Source organism: Scylla paramamosain, chromosome 9, assembly GCF_035594125.1.
Source record: "Scylla paramamosain isolate STU-SP2022 chromosome 9, ASM3559412v1, whole genome shotgun sequence".
Classification (NCBI taxonomy): domain Eukaryota; kingdom Metazoa; phylum Arthropoda; class Malacostraca; order Decapoda; family Portunidae; genus Scylla; species Scylla paramamosain.
The window spans coordinates 29,294,961-29,312,500 of NC_087159.1; the positions used below are offsets into that span (position 1 = coordinate 29,294,961).

The window sequence follows — 17,540 nt, forward strand, 5'->3', positions numbered from 1 at the left end:
TTTCTTTAATTTACTGTTTGTTAAGTGTGCAGCAGGTATGTTGTTAGACTACGTAGTCTGTGTCAATACTGATTCAAGTATGTCTACAGTTGTGAAGGCTGCAAAGGATTCTTCAAGCGGACAGTGCGCAAGGACCTGACATATGCTTGTCGGGAAGAGAGATCATGCACCATCGACAAGAGACAGAGGAACCGTTGCCAGTATTGCCGGTACCAGAAGTGCTTGTCCATGGGGATGAAGAGAGAAGCGGTCCAGGTAGGGGCAGTAGAGGTGGGCTTCCTTGTTCTGCCGTGGGCAGGCATCAATCCCTTTTTGTTGCATGCATGACTTGTGCATACCCCACCCAATTTGCACATGGTACATGGGGAGTCATCATATCACCATTCACTTACTGTCATCAAAGATCAAAATGAGTTGATTAATGATATTTACAAACAAGAACTCTCCATGTACTATTTATTATATTGTAACAGTCAAGTCCCATCACCTTTTGTCATTGAAGGCATCATAATGTTTGGCAAAATCTGTTCATTCTTATTAACATTTTGAGCAAAATGAAGTATTTACCTGATTCCATTACTTGTCTACCAATGCTTTCTCATAGCCATGGGTGCCAAGACTTGACTGTGGCAGTGTTGTGTTGGAGATGGTTTGTGTGGCATTTCCTCCATGGCTTGTGTGAATTTTTCAGGAGGAGCGTCAGAGGACAAAAGGTGACAAAGGAGACGGGGACACAGAATCCTCCTGTGGCGCCATCTCGGACATGCCCATTGCCAGCATCCGGGAGGCTGAGCTCAGCGTGGATCCCATCGACGAGCAGCCACTGGACCAAGGGGTGAGGCCTTCCAACCTTTGTCAAGTTCCACTCGCAGCACCTGAGACCATTGATATAAGTGAAAAGAGTAGCTTTGCATTACCTTTTCATTCTGTCAGTGAAGTTAACAACGTTAATCCAGTGGTAAGATGACTAACTTTTTGAGTTTTAGTGCTTGAGCTCCATCTTTGTTTGTCAAGATTTTAAAGTATTAACCTGTGCTGTGTCCTGTGTGCTGCTTTTTGGTTTTGCAAACTTAGTGTACACTGATTGCATCTATGCATCTATTTATATATGTAGCATTCCTTAGCCCCATGCATTATGGTACCATTATGTATATATATATATCATCTGTATCTTATATTCTCACATCTCCTTAGGCCTCAACTTGCAGCAATGTAGAACTGCAAATCTTGCAGTACCAAGCTCTCTATATTGATTATGGATCATGTTTGCTGTTTGGTCTGAAGCTTCCCTCTAGATGTTTAACCATTTTTACATAAGATGAAATGTTAGTGAAGGTTGTTCAAATAAAACAGATAGCAACATTGGTTTCTTTGAATTAAAAGTAGATAGGATTTGTTCCCAGAATTCTTCTAGGTAGATAGATGGGCAACAAATCCCATTTCCAATATTTATGAAAACTGCTGCTTGGATTTTGAGTTTTTTTTTCTATAGAAGAAGAATAGGTGTTATTTTTCAATGGTGAATGTGAAATGTGAAGGAGTATCCTGAAAAATTCTAAGTTTTCAATCCCTTCAGCAGGATGTGGTAAGCAATATCTGCCAGGCAGCTGATCGACATCTGGTGCAGCTGGTGGAGTGGGCCAAACATATCCCACACTTCACAGACCTTCCCATAGAAGACCAAGTTGTATTACTCAAGGCTGGTGAGTTACTCTGCTGACTACTCGCACATTAGCACTGTAAAGGACCAAACTTTTAAAGGTCAAAGACAATAAATTAAATTATTGTTGCTCAGTGATAAATGCCAAATCCCCCAATTTCTTAGTACAGTACAATTTTAAATCTTGGCTGACAGTATGACATTGTCATCTCTCATATTAGTGAAATAGGAATCTCCTGTCCCCCTCACTCCATTTTGTTTTTGCCTTGAGTGTTTCAGCAGCATGTGTCTGGTACCCTCCATTTCCACGTTCATCACAGCATTGTCAGTGTGAATTACCGCTGTGAGACTGCCTGCTTTGACCTGTATCCGAAACAAATCCTGCCACTCTTCCTCCATCACTCTCCTGCTTACTTGTACTGACTGAATACAAGTTGAATCAGGCAGAACAATTCACAATAGGCAGTTGACACATTGGCAATGCTTAAGTGATGAATATAGAAGTGGAGGGGACTGTACCACAGTTGTGAAGCAAACTGTTTTATGCTTTTATGTTTGGTATCAAGGGGGACGTGCATGTGTGTAGTGAAAGGCAACTAAACTGGGGATTCCCTCTTGTCTATCTAAAATTGTTAAAAGTGGTGTGGTACACTGTGTACCACTGCATAATATTTTCTATCCCAGTTTTGCATGCACAGGTATAAACTTGAACATAATTCATTCATGGCAGTTTAGAATATATATACAATACATATTTCAAAAGAATTTTCAAAAGTGTCTTTGGAGAGACACTAAATGCATCTACACAAAGTCTCTTAGATGTGTATCAAGCACATGTAATAAACCTTAAGACTCGAAGAGCCACAGCTAGTCTTCATGAGAAGAAGAGACTCTCAACATCATAGCTGATAAATCTTTTTAACAGAGAAAATTCAGTAGAGTTATGATGTATTGTCTCAGCCTCACTGCACTGTTGTTGACTGCATCACTGAGTCCTCAGCCTTGTAGTACCTGCAGAAGACAATAATCAGGATATTCAATAACTTATATAGGCTTCCCCCTCCAGGTTCTGCATCTTGCTACCCTGACTACTCAACTTTTTTTTTTTTTTTTTTTTAACTTAAGAACTTTAGAAGTGCAGCATACTGGACAATGAAAAAAAAATTAAAAAAACAAAAGCTGAAGTAGCAGGCTTTTGTTGGTAGAGGGGATCTACTTAACTGGTGGTGCCTTCATTGAACTAGACAAGCAGAGAGAACTATTAAGCACACTGGTGTGGTTGGACACCATCTTTGCTACCCCATTACCCCCTTATTGGGAGACATTGATCTCTTAAGAAAATAGATATATATATCTAAGGTAGAAATAGAAGAGATTCAGGTGTTGCATTCTATTTTCTAGAAGCAGTTCTTTGCAAGAATATCTATTCATATATGTCTGACACAAGTCAATGGAATTTATGAAAGATACATAACTTTCAGTCTCCTAAATTTGAGTGCGTCTTTCAAGATGCGCATCTTCATCTCAGATATTGAAGATCAGATTAATGCTTACCCAATGCCTTTTTTGCTTCCCCTCACAGGCTGGAATGAGTTGCTCATTGCTTCATTCTCACACCGCAGCATGGGAGTAGAGGATGGCATTGTGCTGGCCACAGGCCTTGTGGTGAGTCTCTGGAATGCTGGAAGAGTTTTATTTTTTCAAAGGGAGAGGAGTCTCTCAAATCTTTCAATTTGAGAATAATATTAAACATATTAAATATTAAACATATTAAAGTTGAAAAGATAAAGCATAAGTGGGTCCTGAATTGCATGAGCTGCTGGCCAAAAAAATAGATGAAAACTTGATAAATCATGCAAGGAAAACTTAAACTGCATTTTGTATGGCGAGTGCCGTGGTGTGGATCTTGGCAGCCAGCTCTCAAGCCTTGGCATCCCCATCCCAGCACAGTAATTATCCCAGTGAAGTTATGTGCACAATGATATATGCACTTTTTAACTTGTGCTTCCCAAAAATTTAACTTCCCAAGAATTTAAAATGGGGACTTTGGAGTCAGTATCTTAAATTTATCCTACATTTTGGGGATTACCTGATAATTATTGCCATGTTACAAGAAATCTTTCTTTGATAGTGTTGTATTGTACAAAGTATGTGCAAGTTTAAATGTTAATACCATTTAATACTGATGATGATACCATTTAATTAATACTTGCTGTAAGGCTTTTTTTAATGTGTACAGTATTTTCTCATGGCAGTAAATAAATAATCAGAAACATGGTCCTTACTTGTGTTTTGTTTATAAATTCAGATGGCACTCATTTAGCTCCACCAGCGGCACCCTTACTTTGTGTGCTAGTCTGAGGATTGATTAATGAACTGTAACTTGGTTACATTTTATGCAATTTTATTCAATTTCTTTTATTCAATACTAACTTCACTTTTGTTTTCAGGTGCACAGAAGTAGTGCTCACCAGGCTGGGGTGGGAGCCATATTTGACCGTGTCTTGTCTGAGCTGGTGTCCAAGATGAAAGAAATGAAGATGGATAAGACAGAATTGGGTTGTCTCCGCGCCATTGTCCTGTTCAACCCAGGTGGGCAACTTGTTGGGGTCGTCAGCACTAGTGACAGGTGCATGGGCACACCAAGCCTGCTTGCAACCTGTGATATATATAACAAAACTAACAAACAATTATTGGAAAATAATAATCTTGGAAAATTGAGTGCATGCTATCTGAATTTCTAGACAACATTTGCCTGCTAATTAGTATAACTTTCCTATGTGAGGAATGTTATGAATGCCTTCAGCATAAGTAGATGAAGATTAGATAGTTATACAATGCTTGGATTCAACAAGAGACTGAAGGGAGGTAGAATTATGGATGGCCGACAAAATGTAGGAGTGGAGAGTGTGTTTTAGTCAGTCATGTGATGAGGGGAGATCGTCTAGGGACTGAGGTTGTTTGGATGTGATGAAAGGATGACAGTAGTTGGGTCAAAATGTATGTCTGAATGTAAGTAAGTTGGGTAACCAAGAGTTTTTAAAAAATTTGACAAAATAAACTGTAATGAAGTGACCCAAGAAAACCTTGGAGATCCAGGCCTGTGCAGAGGGGGGTGGTTTGGTGGAGACTACACAGGCATTAGGTGAACAAGGCTGACTAAAATAATGTAAGCACATAAGGAGTTGTCTAATATGATCATGAACCTATGCACATAAGGAATCTTTTGTTATGATGAACCTGTTCACATAAAAGGCTCCTAATATTATGTTGAACCTGTACTGCCTGACATCTACACACTGCCTTTCTCTGTAAGATGCCAAAGGAGTGACCTGCTGCAGCGATGTGGAGATCCTGCGTGAGAAAGTGTATGCTGCCCTTGAGGAGTACACACGCACCACCTACCCAGATGAGCCCGGCCGCTTCCCCAAGCTGCTGCTCCGACTCCCTTCACTCAGGTCCATTGGACTCAAGTGTCTTGAATACCTCTTCTTCTTCAAGGTAAAACTTACGTACTGGTCCTTAGTGCCATAGATGGTTTCAGTAGCTGCAGATTGGAGTAATTTAAGTTTTTGTTTGCTTCACATTTGTATACTGAAGATCATAATACCTGCAAAATAAGAATTCATTTTTAACTTTGAAATAACTATGCAAGATCCATTCTACCTCACAAGATGAATTGAAAACACTGCTGTCTCTCCAATTTAATTATCTTCTACTACTTAGTCATGATATAATTTATTTTGTAATCTCTTAAGTTATTTTCTTGCTCATGTAAAGTAGTAAAAGAGAAAGGAGAAATACAAAAATGAAAACCAGTCTATTTAAAAATATAGTTACTATAACTCAAAATTAACTTGTTAGAAAGTGACCAGTACCTTTCTTAGTACATAATTATAAATACTGGCTAACATTTAATATGGAGGAAAATTGCTTGCCTTCAGGCATCACTGCTTACTGCTACTTGTATAAAATCCCTCAGTGTTGACAACCTTAATTGTTGCAGCTCATTGGAGATACACCCCTGGATAGCTACTTGATGAAGATGCTGGTGGACAATCCAAGTCCCAGCAACACTTCCCCCACCAGCTAGGCCACCCGCGAGCCGCCAAGTGGTGTTCGCAACTGGCGTTCCCCAAATACTCGCGAAGTCTTTTGTTATTGCAAGGGATCCCAATGGAGTGCTTTCAGTCCTCTGTGCTCACTTGTGGTCTGATTGTTGCCCATCTTGATGTGGAGTTAGCCAGTCAAGTGCATCACCCCTGCATGGAAAAACAGAGAAAAAGATTGATTTGCAACCATGATAGCATCCAGTGACAGGAATTGTAAGCTGAAGCACACGGAGGGAAATGGAACGTGGAAGCACATAGATGAAGGGGGAGGCACAGCATAATACCAAGCAAGGCTTGCTGCTGGTGATGCTGGTGAGACAGGAAAGGTTTACTCTGTTTTACATATATATATATTCACACATCTACTATATATATATATTACATATTTTCATGCTATTCTTTGCTGTGTGTTAGATAAGCATTATCTAGAATTGATATCCTCCTTAAGAGCATTGGAAGGTTTCACTAATATAATTTAATTATTTTATAGTTGTGTTACATAACAATATTTATGTTGGGAAGATTAGTTTCCATAAATTTCATGTATTTCAGCTACACCCTTGGACAATAAACAGCTTTGTTTTTGAAGATCCTACAGGACTGTTAGTTTAGTGTGACAATCCTCCACATGACACTCCATAACAGAACATGAAGTACAGTACAAATTTTTGGCAAAAATTTTCATGTGTATTAGGTTCCCATGAGTTTTGAGCTGCAGAGTGTGCAGTCAGTGAAAAGTGAAAGACTCAGTTTTATGAATGTGGGGGCACTTGGTGGTGTTCTGGGGAAAGGACCCTCATTGATTTTATTTCAGATTTTTCATGAGAGTCCTATTAGGCAGAGATAACAGTAGCATTTAGCATAATAAGTGTTACATGTGTCCACTTGCATGCAGCAGTTGTTGCAGTCACCTAACAGCCCAATGCTTTAGTTTATGATGGGAGGAAAGATTGGTCGTGTCATTGGCTTGACTCGGTGCTACGACTGAATCCTTATGTTTGAGCAAACAGGAGGAGAGGAAAAAGTTAAGAGGTCAATCCTGCAATACAGGAGTGTTTTACTGGATGCGATATTCTGTGTTTCACCAAGAAGGTGTTTTTAACAGGTGAACTTTTTAATGAGTGTTTATAAATGTTTGTGAAACATGTCGGACGTTTGTCTTGTTGATTATTCTGTCATGCTTTAGCACAAGCTTCATCCCAGTGTAATTTTGTATATAAATATTCATTTCATATTCATTTTGACTACATTGCTTAGTGTAAGGCTCCTTTTAGTGTGTAATGCAATCCAGCAGCAGCAACAGCCACAGGGGCTGTCAGTGTGGTGGCTGGAGTGAGACTTACAGTACTGAATTACAACTGTTCTCTATCTCAGCTGTTGTCAATTATCTAAGTCATATGTTATTCTAAACTGAATATTAAATATTCTGTGGTAGCTAAATACTTTTAGAAATATATAAAATTATATTGTGCTTTAAAAAAAAATATCACTAACTGAATTGAACTTATTACTTTTATAATGAATCATTGAATTATTCCATGACTTAATTAAAAACAGTTTTCCCAGTACATTATTTCTAACCTTTCCCTGTGTACATATTTTCTGTTACAGCTGCAAAGATTTTTTTTTTTCATTATTCAATCCATGTAGAACAGTACAACTGATGTTGTGTGCAAGACTATTTACCTCTGTGTAAGGTGATCTTGTTTGGACTTGAATGTGGTGATAAACTTTTGCATATTTTAAGTCCCCCCAGTAACTTTCCCATACATGTATCCCGGTTGTGAATTGGCCAGCCGCCTTGTGGTGCACGAGGCGTGGTGCACAAGGGGGCTGGCTGCAGGAGTTGTCTCATAGTGCTGACCCTCTATAGCAAACATTGCTCAGGTTATAAAATATTGAACCCTTACAAAATCACTTGTTAAAACAGCATTTAGTAATACCCTTTTATCTTTAAGTTTATTGTGCTAGAAGAATTAAAATTCATATATGCAATACATGCAATCTTTGCAAATATTTATATTCACAGAAAGAAATATGTCAATTTACCCGGTGTTGCTGTTAGGGAAAGAATGTATATTGTAACCTTGGAAGCCAGCATCATGATATATAAAGGTTTGGTTGATGTGAAGCCAATTATTACATACACTTGTTGTTGCCTAGAACCTTCTTGTTCCTCTGAAAGATATGATGTGCTTATGCCAATGTATCTTACTTATTCTCTTCTGTGGTGACAGGATTATGTAGAAGAATTTCTAGAAATTAGTCATATTTAGGGATTTTTCACTTTTGTAATTATTACCTTTGGTTTTAGGTAAATTTGCCCAGTGCTCAAGTTTTCATGAATGTTATTAATTCTGTGTCAAGATCTTAGATGTTGCAAAACTATTTTTGTTATTAATGGTCATCTTTGAAATGGAATGACATAGTTTTGTACATAGCATTAATATCTGTAATTTTAAGTGTCGTTACAAATGCTGGAGACTAAGAAAATATTAACACTTGCACTTCTGTGGATATTGGGCAGAGCATATAGTACAGCAGTTCATTGCTTGGCAGTCAACAAATGATCTTGTGGTCAGCAAAAAAAATATGAATAAAAAAAATTGTGTGCTGCTGGAATTCCACACTAAGTATTGACATGGTGGTGATCTTCAATGTGTTCCCTTAATCCAGTGTTGGCCCATTTAGTGGCATGTTGAAATAAATTAAATAGAAACTTTTTGCAACTTACTAACCTTGCACTTGCATGGAGAGACGGTTGTGGTGGGGCTCAGGGTACTGTCAGGGAGGGAATGTGACAGGATACATTACTTAATATACTCAGAGGAATAAATGTGTATCGCTGAGGAAGGAAGACCATGTAATTTTTGAAAAGGTAATGGCCAGTAAAGTCTTTCCTTCCTCATAGTGACCGCCAGGTAATGACAACAACAGTGATGAAGTTGTGGCAGGCCCAGTGAACCAGTAGAGATGAATGCTGCTTAAATAACATGCAGTCTTACAACAAACATTCTATGGCACCAACCCATACCACACTGGACACACTATGGCACTGACCCATCCCACACAGGACACACTATGGCACTCTGACCCATACCACACTGGACACACTATGGCACTGACCCCATCCCACACTGGACACACTATGGCACTGACCCCATCCCACACTGGACACACTATGGCACTGACCCAAGGATGGAAGTGGTTAACCAAGGCAGATGAATCTTGGTCTGAAATTAGGTAGTACATGGATATTGAATGTAAAAAGCAAAAGGTTTATGGTGTCCTCTGAATTGAAGGAATGGAGTGTGGAACATTAAATGTAAATCACATTAGCATGTTTGGTGCTCATTATGTTGGTACTGGTATGCTTTGAAATTAAAGAGATCAGTGGGGCACCAAACCAGAAGTACAATGACCTGAAGGATGCTGACCTGAAGGATGCTGACAAACTGACAGGTCAACACAAACCTACCAAGTGGATGATGAGGTAAGTGACCTTTCTTAATAGATAAAAAAAATATTGACTATCATGACAAAGGCGTCACATCAAAAGTCATGCTTGCTAGAGCATGTAGAACAGGGAAAAAAAAGTTATAACTTACGTACTAATATGATGAATGTGAATTTTAATTGGAAGTAAGGATGTATTCTTTGATTTATGATGTCTCCAACGTCTCTACCTCATTCAGGGTGCTCCCTCAGGAGTGAAGCAAACCTTCCTTCCACGGTGGTTGCGCGCGCGCGCGCACACACACGCACGCAAGCACGCACCAAATAAATAAATAAATAGGTCAAGTGTTCACAAAATGGATGAGTCAGCACGTACAGGAGGCGCAGGTCTCGGCAGGAGGCACGTGAATGGCGTGGATGGAGCAGGAAGTGGTGGACAGGGTAACACGCACGCTGAAGGCGACGGAGGGTTGGTGGCCCACAAAGTTGCGTCAAGACGACCCCCAAACTTTTTTTTTTTTTTTTCGTGACATGCGTTAGGTCAAGGTTCGTCCAGGGTGAAGACTGAAGGACACGGCCGCATGGGGTGTAATATCTTTTGCTGGATCCCGAATGCTCGTCTCCCACCAGCACTGCTTAAAGCGCCACTTCAGGGAGGCTTGCGTTGGGTTACCTAGTTTCCTCTTATCTATATGTAGAACGAAATACACTGGCCCAAGCGAGATGTCGTGACACCGGGAGGGAGGGAGAAAGGGAAGGAGGGACTCCCTCGAGTTTTTAAGAGTTTCCAGAAATGGACTCCACCTGCCTTCACTTCCGACCTACCTCGGTATCGAGGCCAGTGAAGGCGGAGGAAGGATGGTTAACCAATTCACATGTAATGCTGCTGCAGCAAACGCAGACTTTCAGGGAGGGCAACGCTCTCCTGCTATACGAGACTCGGTAAATCTTAGAGAGAAATAAAGCCAAGCTCCACTGCCGCACGGAGCTGAGAGGAGATGCCACAGAAGTGCGTTATCTTGCTTCTCTTCCCACACCTGCCTCGTGTCCCCAGCGGTTCACGTGTCTATCCTAAACAATCACAAAGTTGCGGCGCGGCAGCTGCGTGGTGGGTGCACCAGTCACCACCCGAGGCACCAACATTCATCCTGAGTTTTCCGCGGCAGCTTGTCTGAGGGGCAGACCGAACCTTGTCCAAATTGTGACTTTGGTTCCCGCACATCCCTGAGCATCACCAAAATAGAATCTGTGTACACACCGAAGTTGGGGAGAGGTACACCACAAGAGTGAGTGTGTAAAGGAGACCCTCCGCCCGTGAACGTTGAGTGTGTGAACACGTCGTAGTGATAACTACAGTAGCTTGGTGCTGTAAGGAAGTGAAAAGTTAGCACCAGCAAAGTGTGCTGGGCAAGTGACTCTCCACATCGAGCACGCGTCTCTCCCTTCATGATCACCGCGATGATTGCCCAAGCGATCACGCCTCATCCTGCACAGGCGGCGACCAGTGAACCTCACACGCCTGTGACGAACGTAACACCCACCTCAGAGATGCCCATCGGGGCCTCAATCTTGTGGGCGTTTCTTCTCACTGCCACACACAACCTTACTCTGCCGGAACACAGTACACTTTCCTTTGGCTTGCAACATTCCGTACCGGAGACAACTTTAGCACCTCAGGAAGTTTATTCAACCCCTCGGCCTCAATTGTCAGCTACGAGTCCCGCGGGAGTGTCCCAACCACTAACCCAGCCTATCCCTTGGACCAAATCTTCAATTACTGAGTTTACTCTCGAGCTGTCTAGGACGAAGTCCGCGCTGTCTCCACCACTGCCTCAGGAGTTGCAGCCAACCCCTCTCGTGTTTCAGGACACCCAGCGAGGTCCGCCACTCACAGAACGCGAGGGATCGGCGGCAGACATGGTCCCCAGTGTCACTCCTCACACAGAAAACGTGCACCTAGATTTCCCCTTGGTGAAATCCAGCGTCCGAACCCGCAGTCCCACGAGAGATTCCGGCGGCTTGCCTTCGAGGCCCACCCGCGCCTCTCTGCCCGACGCTGTTTCCCGCACAACAGTAATGCCAAGTCTCGCCTCGCCACACAAACCTGTGATAATGGACACTGCCTTGGGAGCGCCTCAGACAACAGTCACTCCACCCTGGACTGTGGAATCACTGGAGACCAATAGCGCTGGGCCGGACCCCCTCAACGACCAGCTCCACGCCACGGACCTAGAACAAGCAGACAGTGAAGAACTGGAAAGTGTGCTGGTGGTATCAGAAGGGAATGGGGCCACGGAACAGCTACCCGGGAAAGGAGGTCGCACCGCTGGCCAGAACCGCAACAGCCTCATGGCCAAGCTGATCGATGACAGAGGAGGGACGACGCTGTCGGGCGGGAACACAGTGTGGTTTTCTAGCAATGGTAGATTATTGGCAGAGCCTCGCACTATATCAGTGAACACACAAACCTCTGACGGGAGCGAAAGACCGCCGGCATTACTCGGAGATCCATCAACACACGAGCCTCCTGATGAAGCTCAGGATTCCTTGGCAGTACAACCACATTCCGGCGAGAGCGAAGGTTCTCCAGAAATACTTACGATTTCCTTGGTAACACAATATCTTTCTGGTGAGGTCGAGGGTTCACCAGAACCATCGCCAGAACCACTCACATCTTACTTTGTACCTGAGGCTGAGGGTTCACTAGAACCACCGCCAGAACCACTCCCTACTCACTTAGTACCTGAGGTGAAGGATTCATCAGAAACAGCGCCAGAATCACTCCTAGTTTTCATCGTACCTGAGGTCGAGGGTTCATCACAACTACCACCAGAACTACTCACAACTCGCTCATCACCTGAGGTCGAGGGTTCATCAGAACCAGCGCCAGAACCACTCACAACTCACTCATTATCTGAGGTCGAGGGTTCATCAGAACCAGCGCCAGAACCACTCACAACTCGCTCAGTTCCTGAGGCCGAGGATTCACCAGAACCAGCGCCAGAAACATTCATGGCTTCCCCAATACCTGTCGCTAAGGGTTCTTCGGAACCACCGACAGAACCACTCACAGCATTCTTAGTAGCGTCACAACTTTCTGGGGAGGCTGAGACACTTACAGGCTCCTCGGCAGCAGCAGGCCAGATCACTCCTGCCTCGGCAATCCCCACAACACCTGCGGGATGCAGCACATCATCCCAGCAACCTCCAGACGAAGAATGTTCCCACAGCGCTGCGCTCCAGGCCTCGGAGTCTTCCAGCTTTCTGTCAGAGCCGCAGGAGACAAACGAGACAGTCAACGACACTGCCGGGACGGAAGCTGTAGAGACCTCGCGTGGCAGCGGCATCCAGTGGTCGACGTTCAAGGTGGTGATGTTCGTGGTACAGTTTGTCATCATGGTGGAGACGGTGTTCGGGAACCTGATGGTGATCCTGTCCGTCAAGATGGAGAAGAAGCTACAGACGCCCTTCAATTACTACATCGTAAATCTCGCCTTTACGGACATGAACGTGGGCATCTCCGTCATGTCGCTCTTCATGATATACAACCTGTACGACTACTTCCCCTTCAACGCCGCGCTCTGCCACTACTGGGTGTGGAGCGACTACACCATGACCTTCGAGTCCGTCATGACCCTGGCCGCCATCAGGTGTGTGTGTGTGTGTGTGTGTGTGTGTGTGTGTGTTCGTCTACCCATATCTTACTTCCACATCCAGAACCCTCGCTGCGGCACATCCACACATCACATCATGACACATTCACGGACACTAATTTTACGAGCTCACATACTGTTAATGGAGTCACTGCCACTACAATTACAAGACGGAGAAGTGACCTCTGATCAAGACAACCAATCTCTCCTCACAAAACTTACAAGAACATTCAACAGCTATTTTTCGATCTCCGGTTCCTTTCTCTAACCTTCGCCATATCAGTAAACAGCCACTACCATAGAAAACCTTCCTTCACTATATATATATATATATATATATATATATATATATATATATATATATATATATATATATATATATATATATATATATATATATATATATATATATATATATATATATATAATCCCTAATGATAATACTTCCACTTCTCAATCTACTTCTACTTCGCTATCCCTGTTAGTGTAGGAATAGTTATACAAGCAGCCTAGTTAAGTACCCCAAGATATGCTGCTGTTTGTCTTCCTTAGTATTCCTTTGTAATTGTATTCCTCTCCTCTTACCTCCCGTTCCTCTCTTTCCTCCTCTTCCCCTACCTCCTTCCACCCCTTTCTCCTCCACCTCCTCAATCACCATCCCGTACCTGCAGCATAGACCGCCTGTGGAGCGTCACGTGGTCTCTTCACTATCGCAACCACAACTCCACTCGCAAGTCTCTGTACATCATCCTGGGCACGTGGTGTCTCGTGGCCGTCATCTGGCTGCCGCCCTTCCTCTACGATCGCGCTGTCAACGTGTATGGCGACGGGGACTGTTACTGGGACGCCGTGCTCAACAAAAACCTGGTGAGGGAGGGAAGAGAAGCGGCGGTCAGAGGGTGGTAGTGGGAAGGGAAGGAAGGAATGGGGAGGGAAGGAAAGGGAAAGGGAAAAGGAGGAATAGATGCGTGGAGACGGTGAAGGAAGAACAGAAAATCCCATGTCATGTGGGGAGAGAAGGGCATTCATTGGTTGTTACTAAGACTACTATAATATTTACTTCTTCCACTCATCCTTACTATTTCCGCTACTACTATTTCCACAGCCACTACAACAATTTAGTTGAAATATAAACGATAATGATGAAACGACAGTAAAAAAATGTCCAAAACTGAATGATTTATTGTGTGCCTGCCCGCCCGCCCGCCTGCCTGCCTTCGCCGTGCAGGTGGTGTACGTCGGGTTCCTGGGGTACTACATGCCGCTGCTGGTGATGCTCGGTGCCTATGCCAAGATCCTGCTGGTGGTGAGGAAGAGAGCTGCCTCCATCAGGGACGCTGGCAGGAAGGTATGAGGACCATCCTGAAACACTTCTGGGCGTATCTTCACTACATTCAAAAGGCTATTATTATTATTATTATTATTTTTTTATGGTTTTAGTGATAAAGTAGATTTCTATATCAACAAGAGAAACACTTTTGAGAACCTGAATAATCATGTGGCCTTTAAAAATTATAGTGAGAGGGCAAAGTGTTTTAGAAAACGGACTTCAGACGGGGAGGACAAAATTATCTTGAATGAGACAAGACTTAAAACTATCTATCATTCTTACTGCATTAACGTCTTCTTCCTAACTCTAAAACCTAGCACCAGATTCACACATTTTATGCATGTGTATTTTTTCTTTGAGCACAATTAGTTTTAGTTTTCCCAAGGCTAGTCCACTAACTTTTCACGTTAGCGACACAAACTACTCCCAGTGAGGTCTCAAACACTGGATCAGGGGTTGATGTGAACTCAATAACCTCACTGAACGTTTCCTTTCGTCTCAACACAAGGGGGCAGTCACAGCCTATCCTCTAAAGACAACTCTTCCTTCACACAAAACTACATGCACTAGATTACACACACACCCTTCACTCAAAATTCTAAACCGCTTTTGACTGTTTGGGGACCGGCACTTTTTTTTTCTTATAAATTTGTTCCCCTTGGCCGGTACCCCTCCTACATAAAAAAAAAAAAAAAAAAGTAACCACTCCACTAACTCCTCGATACAACACATTAAATAGCTGTTCTAATACAATTTTTTTTTTTTTATGTAGGAGGGACACTGGTCAAGGGCAACAAAAATCCAATAAAAAAAATGCCCACTGAAATGCCAGTCCCATAAAAGGGTCAAAACAGTAGTCAAAAATTGATGAATAAGCGTCTTGAAACCTCCCTCTTGAAGGAATTCATGTGATAGGAAGGTGGAAATACAGGAGCAGGCAGGGAGTTCAAGTTTACCAGAGAGAGGGATGAATGACTGAGAATACTGGTTAACTCTTGCGTTAGAGAGGTGGACAGAATAGGGGTGAAAGAAGTGTCTTGTGCAGCGAGGCCGCGGGAGGAGGGGAGGCATGCAGTTAGCATACATATGAACTAAACCATGTGCCCGTCTATTAACTACCGCAACTTTCTGCCATGGACGAGGATAGCCGAGCATCCAAGCAGATCCCAGCTCCGGTGGGGGAGGAGGAGGAGGGGGAGGCGGAGGCGACCAGAAGCGACTCGTGGCGGGGGCGGCGGCGACACAACCGAAGGACGACAAGCAGGAGCAGAAATTGAAACGGGAGATGAAGGCTGTGTACACGCTACTCAACATTGTGGTGATCTTCCTCCTGTGCTGGGTGCCCTTCTACATCCTCTTCGTGGTAAGGGAGAGGGAGATGCAATGTGTGTATATGAGTGTGACCGCATTTCGTGTAATAGAAGAGGAAAGGAAAGGGAGGGAATGGGGAGAATGTATGTACGTGTGCGCGCGTTTAGTGTAATGGGAAGGAGTGTGGAGTTTTGTGCGGATAGTAACGAGCAGATCTTAGTAGTAGTAGTAGTGATGGTAAAGGTGGTGGTACTAAAGGTGGTCGTCGTAGTAGCAGTAACAGTAATAGTTGTAGTAGTAATATCAGTAGTGGTAATTGTAGTAACGGTAACAACAGCGGTATTAAGGATAACTGCATAGATGTGGAGTTCATTATCATAAGAGCAAATGGCTGTTAGTTAAGGGAGCCGGCAGCAGCTCACTAGTGAAGCAACACCTGGCCTTGTGTGAGGATCCGTGTCCAGCCGAGACAAACCTGCAAGGGTGCTCCGCTCGCTTTGTTTTTAGTTCACATTACCTTCAGGGCGTGGTGTTATCAGGTGGTTGGCAGCTTTCTTCTCCTTGCACAATCATTAATAATGCATGACAGAACAGTGATGACCAGTGTTGCTACGTAATGTTCATGAAATTATGGGTTAGGTTTGTTTGTTACATTAGGTTAAGTTTTAATATTAGGCTATGTCACGCCAGGATAAGTTACGTTTGGTTAAGTTACGTTTGGTTAAGTTACGTTTGGTTAAGCTACGTCAGGGTAAGCTACGTCAGGGTAAGCTACGTTAAACTTAAGTTACGCAAGGTTACGCTTAATTAAGTTACATTAGGTTAAGTTACTCGGGTTCGGTTACGTTAAACTTAAGTTATGCTAGGTTAAGTTACGCTAGTTAAAATTACACTAGTTCATGTTAGGGCAAGTTACGTCAAAGTTAGTTACGTCAGGATAAGCTACAAGTTACGTCAGGCTAAGTTACGTCAGGCTAAGTTAGGTTAGGTAGCCAAATCAAACTAACTTCTGCTTCACACCACCCTGAATTCCCACCGGGCCGGCAAGTTTGTTGTGGGGAAAAAAATACAAATAAAATATTGGGCGTGTCTCTGGGTAAATTTACCGTTTTTAGTGTAAATCACTTGCAAGTTTTTATCGTCACACTTTCTTGCTACTCCTTGACTTCCACAAAACAAATAAGAACACTGCTTTCCAAAAATATCTTTCAGCCCAAACCACACACACTGTACAAGCCGCATTATTACAATTTTCCTAACCGTAACAGTTATTTTGTAACGCACTCTTAACCTTGACGCACACAGTAATTGCATGCTGCTCTCATTAACTCGAATAATACATGAGCGTGTTGTTGTCGTAATATTCTCCATCTCTAAATCCCGTTTTTTCTTCTCCCGCCTCCCCAAACTGATTTCCCTTCCCATCCCCGTCCTTCTTGCCTTCCTCCTCCTCCTCTTTCTCTTCCTCCCTGCCATCCTTGCCTTTCTCCTTCCTGCCCTCCTCTTCCTCCTTCCTGCCCTCCTTTTTCTTCTCTGTCCTCCTTTTCCTCCTTCCTGCCCTCCTCTTCCGTCTCTCTGCCACCTTCTCCGTCATCCTTCCTCTCTTCCTCTTCCTGTCCTGGTCCCTGCCATCCTTCCACTCCTATTCCTCCTCCCTGCCATCTTCTTCTCTGCCATCCATCCATCCATCCTTCCTTTCCTACTCCTTCTCCTCTTTCTCCCCCCCGTCCCCCCGCCACAGCTGAGTGCCTGGTTCCCGACCCTCTTCCCCCCCTGGTACGTCACGTTCAGTTACTGGATGGCTTACATCAACTCTGCCGTCAACCCGATCCTCTACCCGCTGTCCTCGCCGGAGTTCCGTCAGGCCTACAAGAAGGTGATCCTCGCCATGATCGGCCGAGCTTAGGGTGTTGATGCTGCTACCGTCTACAAGTACCCATGCCTCCTCCAACACCACCATGCCACCGCCACCAGTACGCCATTGCCATAACCCATACTAGTAAACCAGGTGTTGATGT

The 17,540-nt window shown here is 43.5% G+C and overlaps 2 protein-coding genes and 1 long non-coding RNA gene across 31 annotated transcripts in view; 2 read left to right on the top strand and 1 right to left on the bottom strand.

The window, feature by feature from the left end:
* LOC135103850 (retinoic acid receptor RXR-like) overlaps positions 1 to 8,492 on the top strand; it is a 57,428-nt gene extending 48,936 nt beyond the window's left edge. For 7 of the 26 annotated variants that reach the window (XM_064010723.1, XM_064010722.1, XM_064010721.1 and 4 more), the window contains 7 exons: positions 90 to 270; positions 692 to 958; positions 1,577 to 1,703; positions 3,243 to 3,325; positions 4,111 to 4,252; positions 4,977 to 5,161; positions 5,667 to 8,492. In XM_064010723.1, coding sequence (XP_063866793.1) covers positions 90 to 270; positions 692 to 958; positions 1,577 to 1,703; positions 3,243 to 3,325; positions 4,111 to 4,252; positions 4,977 to 5,161; positions 5,667 to 5,753 — 1,072 coding nt within the window. In that variant the 3' untranslated portion in view covers positions 5,754 to 8,492. The remainder of the gene's footprint in view (positions 1 to 89; positions 271 to 691; positions 959 to 1,576; positions 1,704 to 3,242; positions 3,326 to 4,110; positions 4,253 to 4,976; positions 5,162 to 5,666) is intronic. The other 19 variants (XM_064010732.1, XM_064010730.1, XM_064010718.1 and 16 more) reach the window with 8 other exon arrangements.
* The window catches only part of LOC135103856 (uncharacterized), an 18,205-nt gene continuing 921 nt past the window's right edge, over positions 257 to 17,540 (bottom strand). Inside the window, exons 2-10 of one of the 4 annotated variants that reach the window (XR_010270212.1) lie at positions 13,547 to 13,745; positions 8,511 to 8,553; positions 5,599 to 5,922; positions 5,066 to 5,207; positions 4,132 to 4,319; positions 3,946 to 4,017; positions 3,215 to 3,341; positions 568 to 2,671; positions 257 to 391 (exon numbers count right to left, since the gene is read on the bottom strand). This is a non-coding gene — a long non-coding RNA (uncharacterized LOC135103856). Of the gene's footprint in view, positions 392 to 567; positions 2,672 to 3,214; positions 3,342 to 3,945; positions 4,018 to 4,093; positions 4,320 to 4,992; positions 5,271 to 5,598; positions 5,923 to 8,510; positions 8,554 to 13,546; positions 13,746 to 17,540 lie in introns of all 4 variants that reach the window. The other 3 variants (XR_010270213.1, XR_010270215.1, XR_010270214.1) reach the window with 3 other exon arrangements.
* LOC135103893 (alpha-1A adrenergic receptor-like) overlaps positions 14,140 to 17,540 on the top strand; it is a 4,176-nt gene continuing 775 nt past the window's right edge. Inside the window, exons 1-3 of the mRNA XM_064010821.1 lie at positions 14,140 to 14,229; positions 15,359 to 15,574; positions 17,264 to 17,540. The exon at positions 17,264 to 17,540 is cut by the window's right edge and continues 775 nt beyond it. Coding sequence (XP_063866891.1) covers positions 14,140 to 14,229; positions 15,359 to 15,574; positions 17,264 to 17,428 — 471 coding nt within the window. The 3' untranslated portion in view covers positions 17,429 to 17,540. The remainder of the gene's footprint in view (positions 14,230 to 15,358; positions 15,575 to 17,263) is intronic.